Source organism: Python bivittatus, unplaced genomic scaffold, assembly GCF_059951505.1.
Source record: "Python bivittatus isolate LINGU-HERP-01145 unplaced genomic scaffold, Pbiv_v1 ctg000090_np1212, whole genome shotgun sequence".
Lineage (NCBI taxonomy): Eukaryota > Metazoa > Chordata > Lepidosauria > Squamata > Pythonidae > Python > Python bivittatus.
In genome coordinates this window covers 2,782,119-2,802,500 of record NW_028277046.1, presented here as the reverse complement: position 1 = coordinate 2,802,500, position 20,382 = coordinate 2,782,119, and the positions used below count along the sequence as shown (strand labels likewise).

The 20,382-nt window shown below is 45.0% G+C and overlaps 1 protein-coding gene across 3 annotated transcripts in view; it reads right to left on the bottom strand.

Annotated features, from left to right (window-relative positions):
• DVL1 (dishevelled segment polarity protein 1) overlaps positions 1-16,271 on the bottom strand; it is a 63,512-nt gene extending 47,241 nt beyond the window's left edge. For 2 of the 3 annotated variants that reach the window (XM_088136738.1, XM_088136736.1), the window contains exon 1: positions 15,795-16,108. In XM_088136738.1, the coding sequence (XP_087992864.1) occupies positions 15,795-15,964 (170 nt within the window). In that variant the 5' untranslated portion in view covers positions 15,965-16,108. Of the gene's footprint in view, positions 1-15,794 lie in introns of all 3 variants that reach the window. The other variant, XM_088136737.1, reaches the window with a different exon arrangement.
• Positions 16,272-20,382: the final 4,111 nt, after the last annotated feature.

Below are 20,382 nucleotides of genomic sequence, written 5' to 3'. Positions count from 1 at the left end.
TTGCTGAGTGCCAAAGGGGCCTGGCTCCCCAAAAAGACACTGGACAAGAAGCACAGATGCTTCTTAAACAATACAAGTGCCTTCTTTCGTTCCAGGCCGCAACCCACCGTCCTAATTCCTTCTGATTGTCAGGAAATCTGCCTTGGCTACGGCTTTCAAACCATTTACTCCTTGGTAAAATGCTGATTGCTAAGAAAATGAAAATATGCTGTGGAAAGAAATGGTTAACAAACAGAAACAATCCTGTTTGTTAAACTATGGTGATGTTTACTTGTGTATATTTTGGGACTGCAAATCCCACTCCAACTTGCATCTGCTTTCTTGGGAACGATGTCCCCAGCTGTTAGTCTCTTCGATTGTCCTCCTCTCGTGGCCTGTGCACATCCTTGGAGCTCAAAGATATTTACCAGAGCGTATCGAGATGGGAGGCCAAATCTTTTCCTCTTTCAAACCCAAAAAGCACACTCTCTGTTCTCTGGCCAAGAGCTAACTGCTCCAAATGTGCTCTTTTGCTGTTCCAATTCCCCTGATCCTGGGAGATTTTCTGCAGCCAATAAAGGCAGTGACATAAGGTGCCTCAAACATGCTCTACAGGTCAGGCTCAATATTTTTCCCCTGGCAAGGGGATTAAAGCCAGGATTCAGGGATTGGGGTGTGAGGGGGCTGGCTAATTGAACCTTAGTAAAAGAGCACTTTTTTCACCACTGGTCATCCTAAGCTCAGTCTTATAGGAGAGAGACCAAACTAATTCCCTGAAGAACTGAGGCTATTCATTGTTTTAGTGTATTCATTTCTCTTTGACTTGCTCTCTGTCTCACCGCAGCCACGTGCCCAGAACAGTTAGCAAATGTTTCCTAGCCTTTTGGAATGCTGGGGATTGAAGTCACTCCTCCTAAATTGAAAAATGTTCTCATTTTGTTTACACAGCATCACTAGCTCTTATATTTGCTTTTTTCATCTGCTCAAGTTCTTAAGTTCAGAGGGTGCAAATGGCCATTTCTCACCCAAAAGACAGGAAGATCCTCCAGCCCAAAGTGAGCTTTTTTTTTTTTTTCTTAAAAATGTCCTTTCAAAAACAGGGAAAATAGGCCTTCATAAAGATTTTTGTATCAGGCCATTTTGAAGAGGTTATTGCCTCTCCCAATGGCAATTAGTACTTCAGCACACGTCTGGTGAAGAAGCCTTGCAGAAAGGTTAAATGTTTTCGAATATCTGTTGGGCGATCCTAATGGAACCTCCACAATTAGGAGCACTACATCTCCAAACCCAAATGCTGGGTTTGCTTTTGCACCGGGCATGAAGAGGATTAAACCTCATATCCCATCAACAGAATACAGCTGTGAGCTGCAGACACAGAATATGGACTCAAAGTTGAAAACAACCTGGAGAGACATCAAGACAGAATCTAGATAAACAAGTTTTTTTTTCAATGGGGCCACAACCCCATTCCTTTGTCCGCTGCCTCTAAAATGGGTAACTTCTGCAGGGTTTGGAAGGCTGTGCTCAGCAGGGCAGCCTCAGGCTGTGCATCACATGGAGAACTAGACAGGAATGCATTAGGAGGCTGGGGACGGGGGCACTGACCAGGCATAGCTGCCCTGGCATCCAGATGCTAGCCATGTTTGCACGACTTGAACCCAAACAATGGGAGACAAAAGCACAGCCTTGCCTCGGTCCAAAGGAACCTGGCTACAGCAGCTACAGACCCAAGGCTGTCAAAAACAATCAGGCATTAAAGCTGCCATCAGGACCTGCTCATTGTCAGCCTGTCAGGCTTGGCAAAAGCAATTATGTCTCCGGCTGGTTGCTGCAGCAGACACAATAGTCCTTCCTCCCTCCAATTAAAAATCTTTCTCTGTGCATTTTGCCTGCAATAGCTTTTGGCCTGTTTTTGTTCATAAAGTTTTTCTCATGAAAGCAAGGGGGGGAGGAGAGAGAAACACACACACAAAGAGCAAGAAGGACATAAAAGCTGGTTCCTTTTAAATGTGGGCTCCCCCCCCCTTTGCACTTTCTCTTTCCCATTCCTAACATTCTTCAAATATCTAAAATTAAAGCAGTGACACAATCAGGCTTGCTGATGCTGTGGCGGAGAGGAAGGGATTTGGCAGGGCTAGGTCCACTCAAAGAGACCTAAAACACATTATGAGGCATCCTGACCCACCAGTTCAGCTTCTCTTCAAGGGAAATACCACACAGTGTTTCAACAGCGCAGCGCTCTTGAACAAGAGGGAGAAAAGCTGGGGAAGTGATGGCTGAGTCTTCACAGCAAGTACTGAAGAGTGAAAGGAGGGTCTAAAAAATGAACCCATTCATAACCCTGCAGGGGAAGGAATGCATTTTCTGCCACACCTCCCATAGATACCCCATGGAGAATAATGTGACAATAGGAGGCAGGAGCCTGGATCTTTTTGCCCCCGTAAAACCAACCACTTTGCTGATTTCCAGAGACATAAAGATTATTCCAAACATGTTTCAGTAAATACTGCAGACTGAATTCCCAGATAACTGCTACAGTTTCCGCAGGCCGAGATCCAAAGGGTTTGACTTGACTGATGGAGAATTTGGTCAAACATCCAGGAATGAGATATGACCAGCTGGCTCCCACCTGCTACTGTCCAGATGTGGAGAATAACGATCTCCACCACTCCTAAGCTGTACTGGTGGCAGCAGGAGGTCCAACAGACCTGAGGACTCTGGGTTGGGACAGGCTGATCAGAACCGGTGGGTTTTCTTTCCTGAGATCTAAAAAGCATTAGCTGAAGAATGGGGAAGCTGTACAATTTCTGCACCAAGATGAGATTGGACTAGATGACCTCAGAAGACCCAGTTCTAGGATTCTTGGCTTGCACAAGGGTTTGGAGCAATACTGAATGAGGCTTGGTTATTTTTCCTTCCTATCAAGTGGGGGAAAAAAACCAGCCAAGCCATTACTGTCTAAAACCATGTCTCTAAGTTAGATTGAAAACAACTGAGATTCTCCCCAGGGCTGTCTTTCTCCCCCACCTTCTTGTTCTCCCAATGATCTTCTACGGGAGGTCTAGATGAGAAAGGCAAGAGGGTGAAAGGCAGCTGGTGAATTAAGTCTCCAACCCACTGGGTTTCTAAACTTTGTGGATTCAGGTCAGGTGGCAGGACTCTGTTGATTTGGCAGATTGTGAAATGTAAACCTGATTAGCCCTTGGATAAGACACCCCCAGGAAAACCCAGGATTGAAGACTAAACTGGGAAATACATGAAGAAACATGCTAGAAGAACGGAATAGCAAATCCCTCTGACGCTGCTGCTAAGAAAAGTACATGGCTCTGCCCACGTAGCCACTTGAAGTCCACTTAACTCAAGAGAGCCTTTACCGTTTTTCTCCCTGCCCTAGTGTGAGAATCCATCCATTTTATGAATATTGTTTTCAGCACTTTCCCTAGCACCGCAATATTGGGGGGGGGGGGGGGAGGAGCCAGCAGGGGGACACAACCGTTCCTGGGGGACAGCAAAGAACCTGAAGCCAATAAAAATGCATCAGCCAGAGAGATTCCTCCTTTCAGCACTTTTAATCAAGGCAAACCAACCACGCTGGAAATAATTGCTTAGCATTTACCTACATCGCTTGTCAAGTCTAGATTATTATTTATGATGCTAAATTATACAAAGAAAGAGGCATCTTTTATTCATTCCAGAAAAAACTGACCCAAAGTGGATGGTTTATTCTACAGAAACCAGGGAATGATGATTATGCCAAGATGATATTTAGCAGATGGGAAGGTTTTCATTATTGGCAACGTTTCTTCCCTTAGGTTAAGTAATGTTAGCATGCTTATCCAAAACGTGGCTTGCTATAAGGAAAAACGATCTTCTACTTCTTTTTTAAAAAAGAAAAAAAGCCACACACAGATAATTAAGTCAGGGGGAAAAAAACAATTGTGGGGTATTTGTTTTACTCACAGGCCCTGCCTCTGCACATAAAGCTCCTTTACAACCCAAATGATGGAATTAATTTAGTATTTTGTTATTCTTGAAGACCTTCAAGGCAGCCAACAATACATCTATTTTTAAAATGCAGATTAAAAAACTAACATTTGGGTTTTATACAATGTATTTCGTTTAAACAGCAACTGAGGGTATAAACCTATATAAGTAAACCTGGTTTGGACACTGTGCTAAACCAAAAGGTTACTTGTTTTGCTTTAGTTTTGCATGTTGTATCGATCTAGTCACTGTCAAACAGTGGTTTGTGCTCAGTGTGTTGTACAAAACCAAACAACTGTGGCTTAATAAACAAATCATAGCTTGATGCAATGGGTGAACCCTATGACTGATTCAGAAGAAAACGAAACAGAATTCCAGGTCCCAACATTTAGTTGGAAGATCCCACTTGGATTATTGATTCTTTAACCTAGACTAGTCAATTTTGCACAGTAAAAATACAGTTAGTGAATGGTACATTAGTCTACAAGATCACAAGGAAGCCCTGTGTCCGGGTTGCTTAGTCAAAAGGAACATTTCTGGCAGAGGGGAGAGACCTGGCACAGGCCGAGTTCAGAGCAAACCCTTAGGCTTAAGCACAACAAAGTTTTCTGTATCTGCTCACCACTGAATTAATTATTCAGCACAACCTGCTTCTGACAATCTGATGCTGGAGACAGGAACCTCTTATGCAGGAAGAGGATGCTTAGCACAGATGGAGTCAATCTAAATATTTTGCCATTCTTCCCTGAGCTTGGTTTATCTCATAGCATGTGGCCAATATTCCTTAATCTGCAAGCACTGACTGACATCTTAGCGCAAAGCTGGGGAAACTGTGATTCTCGCATTGCCCCCGGACTCAGCAGAACTGCTCTGATAATCACCTTGAGCAATGGATCCAAGACCCAGATCAGTCACAGTGGGATGAAGGGAGACATCTACTCCCCCCCAGAACTCTCCGAGGTCCTGAAATGGGCAAATGTTGTGACATCACTTGGGCCTCCCAAGTAGATGGACCAAAGCCAGATGTAGAACAGTGGCCAAGGATGCAGTTAAAGGTAACTTTAACTCAGTGGACAGAGGCAATTATTGCCCGCACTCCAAGCAGTGGAATATTTTGCTTATAGGAATACACAACATCTGGAAGGCAAAGATTTGATCCAGAATTCAAACAAAACTTAGAATTCAAAGGGGTCAAGCCAGAAGTTAGAGCTGGGCAGCTATTATGGCCAGGGGCTGTACTTAATGTCTTAGGAAAGGCAAGCTACATGAACAAGCAAAATGTCCAGGACTGGCCTCTAAACAAGGGGAAAAAAACTGAGTCATTTTGGCTTCATCCAATCGATTCTAATCCATCCAAGTTGGACCTTAATTCTGGGACCTTGACCTGCTGCTCTTTATTTTGCTGATTGTACAGGGTGACTGAAGTAGGAGAACCATAATTTTATAATGGACTCCTGACTTTGTTCACAGATGGCCTCTGGCTCAGTCCCCTAGCCTGTCCTTTTTAAAGATTCAGAAAGCAGGTGATGGAAAAGACCCTCTTTGCCTGAGAGCCAGCTTGGACTGGGCTGGCTTGACCCTTTGGATCTGATGGCCTCATCAGTCAGGAGGAGGAGAAGGAGGAGATGAAGTTGTTGTTCTTTATAGATTGCGATTAAAAAGTAGAGTTTTTTTTAAGCATTGAGCCAAGTCTTGGTAACTTCACAGACACATCCATGTGGTTTTCTTGGCAATAACATGGGGGCACTTTGCCAACATTGTTTTTCCAACATTCCAGTCCAGCTTCTAGCCCTGGGATTCTCTGGTATGATCCTGCTTAGTGCTGTCAGGTCATCCAGAGGTGGCTAGGTACTACATCTTAGGGAGTTCTTCCCAGGATAGAAATACCTATTATCTGGGGCCAAGCCATTATCCAAAGCCTCCTCCCCATTCGCCAGCTCTCTTTTTCCATCTCCTAAAGCAATAAACAGTTCTGTGCCAAAAAGATACAGTTTTCCCAGGCTTCCGTTCAGTCCCAGGGGAAGATATCAGGAAGAAACACCTCCCGGGCCTTTTTTTCCCAGATTAATTGCGAGTAGTCAAGGAAGCTTTAGAGGAATGGAGAGATGGGCAAGCAGCTCCCCCCTCCCAAACTCCCCAAACCTCAGATTTTCCCCAACAGCAGAAGCAGTGCATACACGTTAAAAAAAAAAAAATCCAAATTCTAAAGAAACCCAAGAATGAACTAGAAAAGGAAAAGCCTCTTTTGCAGGGGAAGAAAACCTCTGCAAAATTGGTAGATGCGTTTTACCACAATACCAATCATTACACCAAAGATTCCCTTCCAGTACAAAATAGAAAAGTTCAACTTGCACACCAGATAACTTTATCAAAGCCAGCAGGTTTGAGTCATTTTCCATACTTAAGGAGAAGGGATGAAAGGCAAATTCTTTTTCTCCAAGAAGCCTTGATCCAAAAAGTACAGACATAGAAAGAAGGCAACTTCTTGATCATTTTTGCTCTGACAGATCTCGCCAGAAGGAACCTCGCAAAGGCAGGTAGGTGACTTTATTAAGCACAGAGGCAGACAGCAGAGGAAGTGGAAGAGGGAAGAAAAGGAGGGGGGGAGAGAATTAAGACGGCCAACGTATCTTTTCAATCACACTCCTCGAGAAAGGTATGACAGGGGAAAAATCTACTGCAATTAAAAAAAAAAAAAAGGAAAATACAGACCAGCATTGCAAAAGCTGGAGGAACAACTCCCCACACCTCTGAATCATTTGAAAGATACTCCTTTGAGTGATAACACAGAAAAGGAAGAGAAACTGATTCCCATCCGATCCCTTGCAAGTAACTAACCAAAAAGCTTGGGAAGCTGAGAGGGAATTGTTCAACGGAGACCACCAGACCAAATTCAGTTTGGTTCTGTTCCGATTAAGCACCTGAGATCCAAGACCTTGTTTTCCTGTTCCTTTTAAGTTATTAGTAACATATCTTTTTTTAAAGAAGCCTGATTCCAAACACAAGTTTTCTAGAAATCTTTTTAAAACGCAGGTGGTCGCGAGATTTGGATACCTGTTTAATTATGGTTTACAGCTCAGCAGTGTGAATAAGCCAGCCAACGGTGGTTTATTCAAAAAATAATGATTTAAACAAACCATAGCTTAGTTGGATGTGCAAAATCCTGCCTCATCCTCTGCCCCTGAAAGAACAGACTAGAACCAATGGGTTGAAAGTACAGGGAAGTGGATTTTAGCAAAATGTTATGGGAAAAGCATCCAAAAATTAAGAATTGCTTATCGGTGAATCAACCTATCTCAAGGAAGGAAAGACTCTCTTCTAGCTGCATGTAAGCCCAGACTGGCTTTCTATACTTGATGCTGCCTTGCCAATCATGCATGTCATAGCAGTGACACTAGATGACCCCAAGGGTGGGTTCCCATTGTTCATTGGAAAGCCCAGTGCATATGGAAAACCTACAAATCTAGAGCAGGGATTCCCAATCTTTTCAGCATCACCGCCCGCTTCCTGACTTTTCAGAATCCCTTCTACTTCCCCACCCAAACGTCTGTTAAATCCATCTGTTGTTTTGCAAATGCATAAAAATACTCATTGGCCTCCACCCCCCTCCCATCTTCCTAGCAATCTTCTGCCAATCTCCCCATCAGCCCACCCAGCCTCAATCTTCCCACTGCACCCCTGCTGTTCTTCACAGTGCTTCCCTCCCATCTTAATTTGAAAAAGATCGTGCTTTTTTTAAACTATTAATTTTTCTTAAAAATTCATATCCCCGCACTCTTGGAATGTCTTCCAATTTCCCAGGGGTGAACCCTGCTCCAGACAAAGCAGTGAGTAGATTCAGAGCTGTCCAAGGCCAGCCGCAGGAGTGCATCAGGCTGTTTCTCCTGTCCCACTAGACATGAGCACTGGGTTAAGGTGCAAGAGAGGGCATGTAACAAGAGGAAAAATCATTTCTGGAGTAAGAAACAAATGCACAGCATATGTTGCTTGTAGAGGGAGGTGAGGACACACCTTGGCCAGCTCCCCAAAGGCACATGTTTTGACCCTTACATTCACCAGGTGCTTCCTTCTCATGGTCAGTGCCAAAGCTCAGTTCAAAATAAATCTGCTAGGTGGTCTTATCTACCCTCTGCTTGCCAAATGCGGCAGGCTAGATTTCCCCCACGGATCCCTGCCATGTCTAAGCTTAGCCTCTTCCTCCTCGCTATGTAAGAAAAGCCCTATTAAGTATCCAATCTGCCTGGCCCACCACACTGTTTCTGAGAGTGGTCATCAGAACCTTTCAGGGAACAGGGACAAGCAAGTTTTGAAAGGGGGAAAACTCTTTTACCCCTGCATCTGTCTAGCAGTCAGTGTTCACTAGTATCCTGCTTTTGGACACAGAGGCACTCTTTAGATTCTTCAATATTAGCAAAGAAATAAATAGATTAAAAAAAAAAAACTAACCAGGGCAGAAAACTTCCTTGGAAAGGGCAGCACAGGAAGTCCTGCCATTTATTTGTTTTTCTAACGGGCCTCTCCTCCAAACCCACACTGCAGGAAGCAGTCATGGCCTCCTGCACCCCTTGCTGTACGTATTTCCATAATGTTTGTGTGTAATAAAGAACATGCCCCACCCAGCCAGTCCAGAATGGTTTCCTTGGTTCAGCTGCTTACTTAGAACTGCTACGACAAGGCTGGCCTGAAATAGCTTGCAAACACCCAGCCAAAGGGAACGGTTCCAAGAACACCTCCCATCCATATTCTACAACCTTGCACCAGTGCTACCCAGTGTGCCAGCCAGCTGCCAGTGCCCTTTTTGAGCATCCTCCATTCCACCCCCAATCCAATTCCCCCCCCCGCCAAAAACTCTACCCTGAGTGAGTTCAATGGTTTCCTCTTCTTTTAAGTCCACCCATTTCCAAGTGTTTGGAGAGGGTTCAACAGCAAGCTTTACTGTACATCCCTCTGCTTTTTCCTTATCTGCAGGTAGGGCAGTTTGAGTAACAGAGTTTCTTTTCATGATACAGCAAAGGTGGATTGGCAAGCAGGTGGTCTCCAGACACTTTGGACCACAGCTCACACAACCTGTCAGATGTCAGAACAGGGACAGAGCACAGTCAGCCTCATCTCCTCTTACTCCCACCATAGCTCTGCGATGCACTGATCAAACGTTCAGCTGAAGAAATATACAGAGGAACCTGATCCTGGATTGTATCTGCATTATATCCGATATTGGCCGAGCTCCAGTCCATGGCTGACCACAGTTTCCCCTTATCCTTTGTGGACAGGAACCAATTCAGCAGCCCCAGGAGTTCTTGGGCCACATTGTGCTGCTTCAGGATTGTTCCGAGAGGAACCAGGAAAAGGCCGTGCATATATGACAATATATCCGGTACTGCACAGCAGATCCGGCCAGGCAGTCTCGCTGCAAGGCTCAGCTTCCAAAATCCATTTGCCTTCCCAGTGCCAGAGTTCTTTCCTCTCTCCATGGCTGGCTGTGCTTCTCAACAGGGGAGGGGGGAAAAAAACATGCCAAGCTGGAAACCACTTGCCAAATTATAGCTCTGTGCAGCCACCTTGTAACTGTGCCAAGAAAAGGAGGCTGGATTTTTATTTCAAGCTGTACAGTTAATCTAATTACCACTTGCAAGGCAGAGGGGTGGGGAGAAGATCTTAAAGAGAAATATTTTCCGGAACAGTAAGATCTGCCAGTTATCATTTGCAAGGAAAGTCAGTGCCCTGCGTGAAAGGTCAACTACAGACTCACTTATTTCTTTATAAATCACATTACAAAGTTGGTAAACTGCTTTACATCCTTAAGCAATAGCACAATGCATCACTTCAAGTGGAAAACATTTATTGAAGGATTTGTTTCCACGGTACGTCGTTAACTAGAGGAACCCACTGACACAGGAAATAGCAATGGCCGAGGATTTGGGTAGTTTTAAAGGGAGATTGGGCAAATTCATAGAGAAGAAATGTATCAAGGACTACTGACAGCTATATGCAATCTCCAGAATAAGAGGCGAAACAGAGGGAAGAAATCTCATCCTTCTATGGGCTGGTTACGGGATGGCTTCTGTGGGAAGCAGCACCACTTTAGATGGCCTTTTGGTTCATCCTACAACGATCCCTTTCGCACTCTCTATCTACAATCAAGACCGCAACAATAGAGGCTATGCCAGGATCATGCTAAAATTCTTAGAGAGGAGCAAAGCACGACAGCAGGAAAAGGTACACTCTCTGATCTGCCCAGGGACAGCAAGGAGCCATCTGAACCTCTGGTGGCAAACTAGGATAGGGGCAGCCACAGAAAAGGTCTGCTTCCTTGCAGACTACTCCTCTAAACTTCACAGGGGGCAGGAAAGCCCAACATCCATTCCTTGTTTGACCACAATGGATGGGCAGATTCTACTTGGAGGAGACTGTCCTGAGGGTAACGTGGGCAATCACCAGCACTTTGAACCGTGCCTGGAAATGAAGGATCGGTCAGCGCAGCACCCACAGATCTAGTGCAATTCTGTTCATCCAGCTCTTACCCGTCATTAGTTGTGGCTGCTGTGTTATAACCTACCTGAAGCTTCTGAGCTGCCTTTAAACCCAGCCCAAAGAAGATAGCGTTGCAATAACACTGGAGGTAAAAAGGGCATGAGTTAGTGTTGCCAGGGCCCTCTGCTCCACAACGGTCACAACTGCCTGGGCAAAGGCTTCCCAGACCGCAGACTCCACCCTTTGGACAAATGGAAAGTGTGAACCCAGAAGAAACCCCAGATCATGGATCTGCTCTCACCGGGGGGGGGAGGAGGGGAGGGGGAGCCAGATGGTTTCTGGACAAACAGAGACTCCATCTTACTGGGATTCAGCCTGAGCTTGTTTCATCTCCTGCAGTCCCTAACAACCCCCAAACACCAGGTGAGGACATCCACAGCATCTCCAACATGGCTTTGGGTACAGCAGCACATAGAAGATACCTTACCCCAAAGCAGCAAATGATGCCTCCAAGCAGTTTCATGTAGCTGTTAAATAAATATGGGAGAGGAACAAGCCCTATGGCATCCCATAGAAGAGGGGCTAATGGTTTGACTGCTCTTCCTCATGATCCCTGACTTTGGAAGGAGCAGAATGACCATCCAATTGTGCTCTCTATCTCCATTCCTTGCAGGCAGCCCCCTGAGAGGCCTAGCAGGTCTAAAATCAGACTGGAAGAGATCAAAGTAATTTGCTTCATCCAAGGATGGGCCACAGAGGTCAAGGGATTTCCCTTTGGGCAGCAAACCAAGGACCCAAAACTGGCTCACCTGCTGGAGATGATGGAAGGTTAGTTCATCACATCTAGAGACCACCAGGTTGGGGAAGGCCAGCTAGAGATGCTACAGCATTTGGAAAAAAAAATGCATTGTCGTTTTGGATGAAAAACTCCAAAAGGTACTTCAAGAGTGATGGTTAGAAAGGAAGACATTCTCAAATCAGCTTGCAAAATGTTATGCACCACAATGAGAGTATCAGTGGGGCTGAAACAAACCTCCATGCCCGACTCCATTTATATGAATGCAGCAGGAGTGTGATTCTTTTATCACCGTAAACTATTATCTGATTTATTTATTTGTCAAATTTAGAAGGCTTGCCCAATTCTACAAGGACTTTGGGCAGTGTACAACTTCAAAAACACTAAGATAACATTCAAAGTAACTTACTTGGTTTCAGTTTAGCATATTGTGTGAACCCAACCATTTTGGCTGATAAATCATTATTTGTGGTTTAACACAATGTTGGTTCAATAAACAAACCACAGCTTCATACAATGAATGGAACAAGTCCCTGTCAAATCTGCCTGACACCAGCCAGACTCACATGCTAAGCAATAATTCTACCCAGCCACAGTTGGTGGGATTTGTGCACCAAGCTAAGCCATCAATCATGGCTTAATTACCACAAAGCTTGGGGGTACACACCATAGTAAGCCAAAACCAAATATGCCACATTATGGCTTAGCCAGTGACATTCCAACATATCAAGGATTTTTCCCTTCTTATTTGCTATTTAATCTTGTAAAACTGGAAATGCTAGGAATTAAACATAGAACCACAAATACGGAAAGTACTACTCGGCCATCAAACTCCATTGATTCGCTCCCCATGGGCAAACATACCATCTTTATAACCTGAAGGGCTAAAATTGGTTTGGGGGAATTAAGGACAAAAAAGAATACAAAGATGCAGAACTTTTCATCATGCTAATGTAATCATAGGGCACAAAAATAATCCATTGGTGCTTTTCCACAATCTTTCCTCAGCTTGGTTCTGACCTTTGCAAATGATACACAACACCAGTTCCTCGAGCTAGAAATAGATCCAGGTACCAGAAATCCAACAGAGAAGGGACAGATTTTATTACCAAGCAATTATTACATTTCAAATGCTGATTCATGACAGTAATAAAAGAACCGGGTGTTACGATTCTTTTAAAACAAATTATTTAAATGCCAGCAGATCAAAAAATTTAAAAGCCAGGAAAAAAAGACTCTACCTTAAAGGCCTTAAGTTAGGCACCTTCATATTTCAACTCACAGTTCATTTCATTAAAATGTAATAAGCACAATTTGATCCAATTTACTGTTTCCAGAAAGGGGACAGCAGCTACTTCTGGAAAACTCACAACTAAGCATAAACTAACAGATATCTTTTGTTTATCCCCCACATCTGGAACTATTTTCTTCTAATCTCTCTTTCATCAAATAATGTCAATAATCACTGAGAGACATTTCCTTTATAACTGTGTCCAATCCCCTTCTTAAAAAAGTCGATTAAACAGCTTGTGCTGGAAGTTCTTTCAGCTAGATTGAGCACTAAGTTAGAACACTGAAGATTCTGTATCTAAAAAAATGGGAAAATTCAGACCATGATATCATATGTAAATTCATAATGTAAGCCACCTAATGCAGATGTATAACTATGATACTTAGGTTCTTGCCAAGGCACAAACTCAGATTAAGTCCAGATTAAAAAAAAAAAACCTGGGGGTGTAAGATCATGTCATTTACTCATTTCAGGAGTAAGGTATAATCAGCCAGGTAACCAATCTGAGCTATGAGACTAGGAATAAAGCTACAATCAGAGAAATAAACAATAAAGGCAGCCTTTTTCCCACTATAGGACTCTCATGGGGGGGCTTTTAAAGAAAAGGACTCTTCTCATTCACCAACCTGAATATAAACAGAGCCTCTGATGAAGACTCTAAGTTAAAACTTAAGGTCTTCATCAAAGGCTCTATTTATGCTCAGATTGGTGAGTATAACCAACGGTTATCACAGACATGATTAACTTCATGTGGAAGAAGATTATCCTTCAGTTATCTGGGCTCTCAAATTGATTAGGGCGGTGGCAGGCAAAAAGGTATTTTGGACTACAGTTCCCAGCAGCCTCAGTCAAGAGCCAGAACATCCAAAGGAAGCCAGATTTGTTTTAAATCAAGTCAGACAGATTGGTTGGTCACAGATACCTTGGGCACCATTTTGGCTCTGTAGAAAGGAAGCTGTGATTTGCTTTAACCATGATTCATTGAATAAACCATAGTGGTCTGGTCTACAGATAAGATGAAGCTGACACACCATGGTTTATTTTATTTTGGCAGAGTATGAACACAGCCTCTGTGGTTTCTAAGCCAGGATTGATGGGTTAATGTTGTAGGTAAAAACCAGTCAATTGTGGATTTTCAAAACACCATGCTTAAACCACCCGTGCCTTAATGTAATGTGTCAACTCCCACAGACCCTGCCACTCACATTTTATGTTAGTGATAGTTTAGTTTCTAAACCCTGCATTCTTGCACACGTGCAGGGGTACATTCATTTGGTTTTTCTTCATTCTATAAAAGTTCATGTATTCAGTTTATTGAATTATATCTATATACGTATATGCATACAGTGTTGATGTGATCTTCCATCCCAGACATGATCAGGGAAGTTTCCCTCCTTTGCTGCTGTGCAGATAACCAAAGTGGCCTTGCCAGTTCCTCTTCCCCAGTACTGTATACAGCTTGGTGCTCTAAGCCCCTTAGCCATCTCTTCTCCTGCAGAACAAACAGTAGGGGAAGCCTTAGAACAGGCCACTCAAAGTAAACTTTTGGAAAGAAGAGGCCCAGTTTTGTTCCTAGCCACCCCAGGAGACTGTCACAAGATCAGCCCTGCTGGATCAGGCCAAAATCCATCTCAGTCCAGCTTTCTGTTCCTCACTATGTCCAACCAAATACTTTTGGGGTGCTCACAAGCAGGTGTCAGAGACATAACCCCCTCCCACCATTGTTCTTCTGCAACTGGTACTTACAGGTACCAAGATGACATTAAGGCACAGCCATGCTCCTCTCCTTGCCTCTTTTATTAAGGAGACACAACACTTCTTGGGTTTTCCCCCTCCCTTAATACTATTACATTTAACTACTAACTGGCGCTCTCTTACATATAAATCACTCCCAGCCTTTGAAACACAATCATCATTTAATAGAAATCCCAGTGCCCCACGTCTATCAATGGCCAAAACAAGAATGCTCTACAGCCCCAGTAAATTGCTCTGACATTTTCAGCTATTTGTCATCTTCTTCCCCTTCACCCCACCACAAACAAAAATCCAACCTTTTAAGCAGAGTACTCCTACGCTATTAATGCCATAGATCTATTAAGAGGTATCAATTTTGAAAGCTAGGGAAACCAAAACAAGCACCGCCGTTTTTTAATATAACATATCCCAATCTTGAAACATCACATCTCAGAAGAGGATAATCAATATAATCCATATAGACTCCATTCTCCTTAGCAGCCTAGGTTTGAGAGAGAGAGACTTGCACATGACAGCTTCTTGTTCTTGCTTATGTGGCATCAGCAAGACAGAAAGGAAAGACAAAACCAACCTCCAGCAGAAATACAACCTTTTTGCTTTTCTGAGAAAGAAAAGGAACGCAAAACCCCAGCCAAGTAAATGATCAGCATCACAGTGCCATTCCCATCCCCCCAGAAAACATCAGGGGGACTTAAACATTTTCCTAGTGTTAAGTCTTTTGTTGTAAATAAATAAATAGGCCTAGTTGGCACCTCAGAAACGGCCATTGGCGCCAGAAGCGCTTGTCCTGCGCCCTGCTGCCAACCTAGCTTTTCAAAAGCTAAACTTCAGACTATCTTTGCCAGGAGGTGGAGTAAAGGGACCCCCAACCACTCACAGAATTGTCTTCAAAAACTTTCATAATTCTAGGCAATCACAGGGTCACATATTCCCAGCTTCTGTCTAGGGCCTCCTATCTCAGAAAATCTAGGCTCCACCTCTTTAAATTTCACATTTCTGCCCTTGCTGTCTGAACATGCCCACCTTTTCCAGTGTGGCTCAACATACCTTTCTTTCCTCTCCACGTGGTTTATCACATTTCTATCCCACTGCAATCAAATGACTTTTGACAGCTTAGGTAGAACAGAAGAAGGTATTAAATCTGATCACTGACGTTCAAATACCCCATTTTAGCTGGGTCTTGTTTATTGACCAAGAGCCCACAAAAAAGGATCTCTTTTGTAAAATATGACATCTGATGCCCAGATTTTTCCAAGATAGGAAAGAATTGCACATTGATTCAGAGCAAGCATATAATATAGTGTCCCCCATGGGGAATAAAACAGGTGTACGGCAAGGAAGCTCCATAAAACCAATAAGATCCCCCCCCCATAAAATGTTAAATATACTCCGAGGCTGGTTAAAACGTAGTTAGGGAATGCCAGATGTTCTCAAATGACAGCAAAAACAAAACAGTTACAATGCCAACCAACCCCAAACAAATCTTAAAATAAAAACAATAATACAAGGCCAACTTACCCAAAATCCTGGTCCATCGACTTGAAGAAAAATTTGTAGCTGTGCACCGGCCGGTTACTGAGGACATTTTTAAAATCCGCCAAAGTGACTTTTTCCGGAGAAACGGGCAATTTCACCAAATAAGGGGTCTCCTCTTCATCGATATGGTAAATTATTTTTGTCTCCGCCATGGAAGAAGGAAGGAGGGAGGGTGGAAAAGGGGGGAAGAGGGGAAGGAGAAGAGAAGGAGAAGGAAGAGGTTTGCTAAAGAGAGGAGCAGAATAGGGAGAAAGGATTGAGAAAGGGGGTGGGAAAGGGAGAGAAAAGGAGGGGCGGGGGGAACAAATCAAGGCCAAGTTCAAGGTGCCAGTTCCTCGGATTCTTCTAGTTTTTTTTTTTTTTAAACAAGGCAAGGTTGGTCTCCGAACAGGAAGGGAAAATGCCTGACTGCTACCGTAGCAAACCCTGCGCGGAAGGATTGGGGCGCCCCATACTGCCCTCTAGCGGCCGCAGCGGAGAAAGGGAGCGCGGCAAGGCCTTCCGGCAAAGCATTCTCCCCTCTCTGGAGGGGCAGCGGCCGCGTTCCAGTTGCCCCCTTTCCTGGAGGGACGTCTCCTCCAAGGCTCGGGAGGGGGGAGCGCGAAAGGAAGGGGGGGCTTTGTGAAACAGAACAGCCGCAGTGGAGGCAGCCGCGCTCTCTTCCTCGGGTGATGTCCCTTGCCCGCGGCTACAGCCAATCAAGAAGCATAGCCGTGACCCGGCCGCCAGCGATGTCGCAATGCTGAAAATGATCAGAGCAGCTTGGATTTGGAGGGTTATTGCTGGGGGGATAAACGGCAAACCCCGCAGCTGAACTGAGAGCTGAGCAGGGCGAACAAAATAAACGCCTCCCTCCCTCGCTCGCTCGCTCTTTGCGCGCGCGCGCTCCCTCTCCTTCCAAAGCCCTCCTTTCTCCTTGACAATCTCCTCTCCGCCCACCCCGTTTAAAGGGACCCGATTTTGTTTGCTTTTTGCAAGCGAGGGACCAGGCGCGCGCGCTCACGAGACCGGCCTCCTCTCCGCAAAAGGCGCAGCGCGACCACGCACGCGCGCAGCTCAAATCAAAGGGACGAGCGGGGGGGCCGGAGAGGCTCAGACGTGCACGCGCCCGGCGAGGGGCGCTTTAAGGAGGAGGGAGAGTCGCCCCCCTTCCGCAGAGCTATCCAATGCGAACGCTCCTCGGCGGTCAGGTGACCTCTACACCCCTTCCCGTAGTCGGATAGAAGTTCGTAGGGAGGGCGGCCGAGCGCCTGCGCTGCTTTGCGAGCCACGGAGACCAGCGGCGCTGAAAATCCCGCTGTGCCTGTGGCGGACTACAAATCCCCTTCCTCTCCAGTGCCCGGGAGCGGTGGGAGGCGCACCAGCTCCCTGTCCGCGGTGTACCTTTCCAGATTTAAAACAAACGCCCGAAGAGGTATCCTAAATCAGATACTGTACAAGGTTTCACTTCCGCGGCGGCCGGCGCGATGCCTTTGGCGTCTGAGCGGCATCCTCGACACAAAGGGGCCGTTGCTAGTCAGGCGGCGCTGCCCGAGACCAAAGAGCCCAGCCAGGTCTGCAATCTGCTCCTGCACACGCACACGCACACGCACACACACCCCGCGAGCATCCACCCCAGCTGCCCGGATAAAACTCCCAGAGCGTCCTCCCCTTTCGGCTCTCAGCCATCGTAGCTGGAACCGGAGGGAGCCTCCAGGAGCTCAGCGAATTCCCCAGAGTTTCGAGAGGAGCTGCGCGAAAGCTCCCCGCTTTGTCTTCCCACTCAGCCACACGGTTGGCCTCCCCACGGGCGAGACTTCTCGGTGTTCACCTTCCTACCGCGCATGATTGGAAAAGCACCTCTCCTGTGTCTTTCTCTCCCCACGCCTGGATTCACACATCGCACTAAACCCTCTACTTCAGTTGGTGGTGTGAACCCAAGTGCTGTGGCTTGGAAACCAGGGGTTCGGTATCATGGGCCGACTCAGCCAATGGCCAGTTAGTAAACCATGGTTAAGCAAAGCGCAGGCTAGCTATCCCAACCGCTGCCCCTCGTCACTCGGAGCTGCTAATTGAAGTTCATTTTGATCAGGTTGAGAGGGCTTGTAGTAAGAGAAACGGCCGCTAGGGGGAAGCAAAGCCACAGCACCAAACCACTTCTCAGATGGGGAGTTTGAAAGGCCTAGAAAGGCTTTACTGGATATATGCAGACAAGGCCATAGACTCAGACTACGCACCTGGTTGCAGTTCTCATCATCCCTGCTTGATACAGGTACAGTATTGCAGATTACGGAAATTGAAATCCAGGTAGCACCAGGTTCAGGAAGGATGGGGTAAACTCATCAGATTAAAACAGAACTGTAACGGAGGGGCTGGAGAATTTTAGAACTGCCTTTCTCAAAATCAAAGCTGTATTTAAAGATGCTTTCCGCTCATCAGAGAATGAGCAGTCAGTGTTGGACAAGGTATCTAAATCTTTCCTAATCTGAAAATACGTATCTAAGCCGAGCCTGCACAACATGTGGCCTGCCGACATTTTTTAAAGTAGTATATTTACAGCTGACCCCCCAAAAAACATCCTGCCCCACACCTCCGAGCCTTGCCACCACCAGCTCCAGCACCTCTACCGCTCTGCGAGCTGCTGATCAAGAAATCAGAAATTTCTTTGAGACCCGCAAGGACTTCTAATTTATCAATGTGGCCTTTTTGCCTCAGGTTGTGCCGACCTGGTCTAAACCCTCATTAGCAATTCAGCTGACCAGTGGGAGCACCTGGCCAACTTTTGGCTCATCTCAGAAACTAACTAGGGTCAGGCCTGGTAAGTACTTGGACAGGACACTATCAAGAAACCCAGGTTTGTAAACTTGTAAAAATGCTCTCCCAGCTGCAAAACAATCTGAAAGAAATCAGTGGCAAATCATCTTTGTGCTGAAGAAAATTACACGGACATAGCTATGAAATCACTGGGACTAGCTCAAAAGAGGTTTGACTTTGCTACCTGTGAAACCAGATGTATGGGAAAGCAGATAATGCTAGCAATGAAGTGAGATCACCTATTACGTTACATTTAGAATGCTTTAGAATTTGTATCTAGCATAACCTAAAATACTGTGATTTTTTAAAAATGATCACTTTAGGTATATCGCTGCCTATCAAAACAAGTTCTCTGAATGTCTCATAATGCCGAAACAAAGTATCACAATACAATCAAAACAATTTAAAAACAAAACCCCAGTAAAATGCAGCACAATACTTTCCCCTTAGCTGGAGAAAAATCAAAATTACTGAATGCTTTAAACGACTAAGTACAGTGAGATACGGCCAGTTGAAATGTTCTTTGCCGAAAATGTGAACGGTTTGAAAGACAGCCTGGCAATCGCCATTATCATCATGATGCTGTAATATAACAGCAACCACCCCCTCTGCGAAGGCTGTTCCAGAACTGAGATGCCACCACCGAGAAGGCTATGCTCTTACTAGGTGTTGATTCACTGTGTTGGCTAGACAAGCAAAGTGAGGGGTATTTATAGCACTTTCAACCAATGCAGAATCTCCTTGCCTGCCAACTGTTGGAGCTGTTGCTATAAACGCTTCCCCCTTTCACAGCAGGAGAAGGTTTCCAAGCAGCCCTTCCCCTTTACCCGTTTTGACCCCAGACTCAAACTGAGGCGGAGCAACAGGATAAAGATACGATTCACCCAAAAGATCTTTCCTATGTTATTCCTGGGTTCTTTTTCCAAACAGCTTATGCAGAAGTCAGACTTGGAATTTCGTTGAGGGAAACCGCCCCCTCAACGTTGGAAGATCAAGGCAGGCGAGGGCCTTCCAAAAGGGTTGGAATCTGCTCTGGAGCAGGCTCCAGTGCTCAGCTTTGTTCCTGCAGCAACTCTCGACCAACTGGTGGGGGGGGGGGTCATGAAAGAATGTTCTCTTGGCTGCCAGTGCACAAGCGAATATGGATTTCAGAGCTCCAGAAGGATGGAATCAAATAAAACTGCCCTCTTTTTGTGTTCAAAAGTCCCCTCTCTCTTTTTGCTTTAAAAATTATTCCTTCTGAATAGTTGAATGTATAAGTTGCAGAATATCACATTTCCTTAAAGGAGATAGATTGTTTCTTTCTCATTTCCAAAGTTGCATTCCATTTTTATAAAGATAGTAGTATTTCATATGTTCATTGTTAGTTGAATCTGGTATAAAGTAAGCATGCAAACATGTGGAACTCCTCCCCCCAATTTTTACTACAGTTTAGCAATACAGTTTCTCAAGGTGCAAAAAAGCCTGAAACATATATAAACTGTTGGCAGAGAATAACAGAATTCCAAATTTATAAATGATTTTTGGAAACTCTGTATAGTTTATGAGGTCTCCCAAGTTTATAAAGGCTGGTTTGGAGAGCTTTTATTCCGCCTCAAAGTTCAACTGGGGTTTTTAAGCACGGGACTCCAAACTTTATGTGGGAGGATAGAGGTAGGCAGAGTACTATAGGAGGCAGGGTTCAGACTAAAAGGAGGGGGGGGATGAGAACATCTTACACTGTACATTCAAGATAAGCATAATGGGTCATTTTGCTCCTGAGTTAGCACATCATATG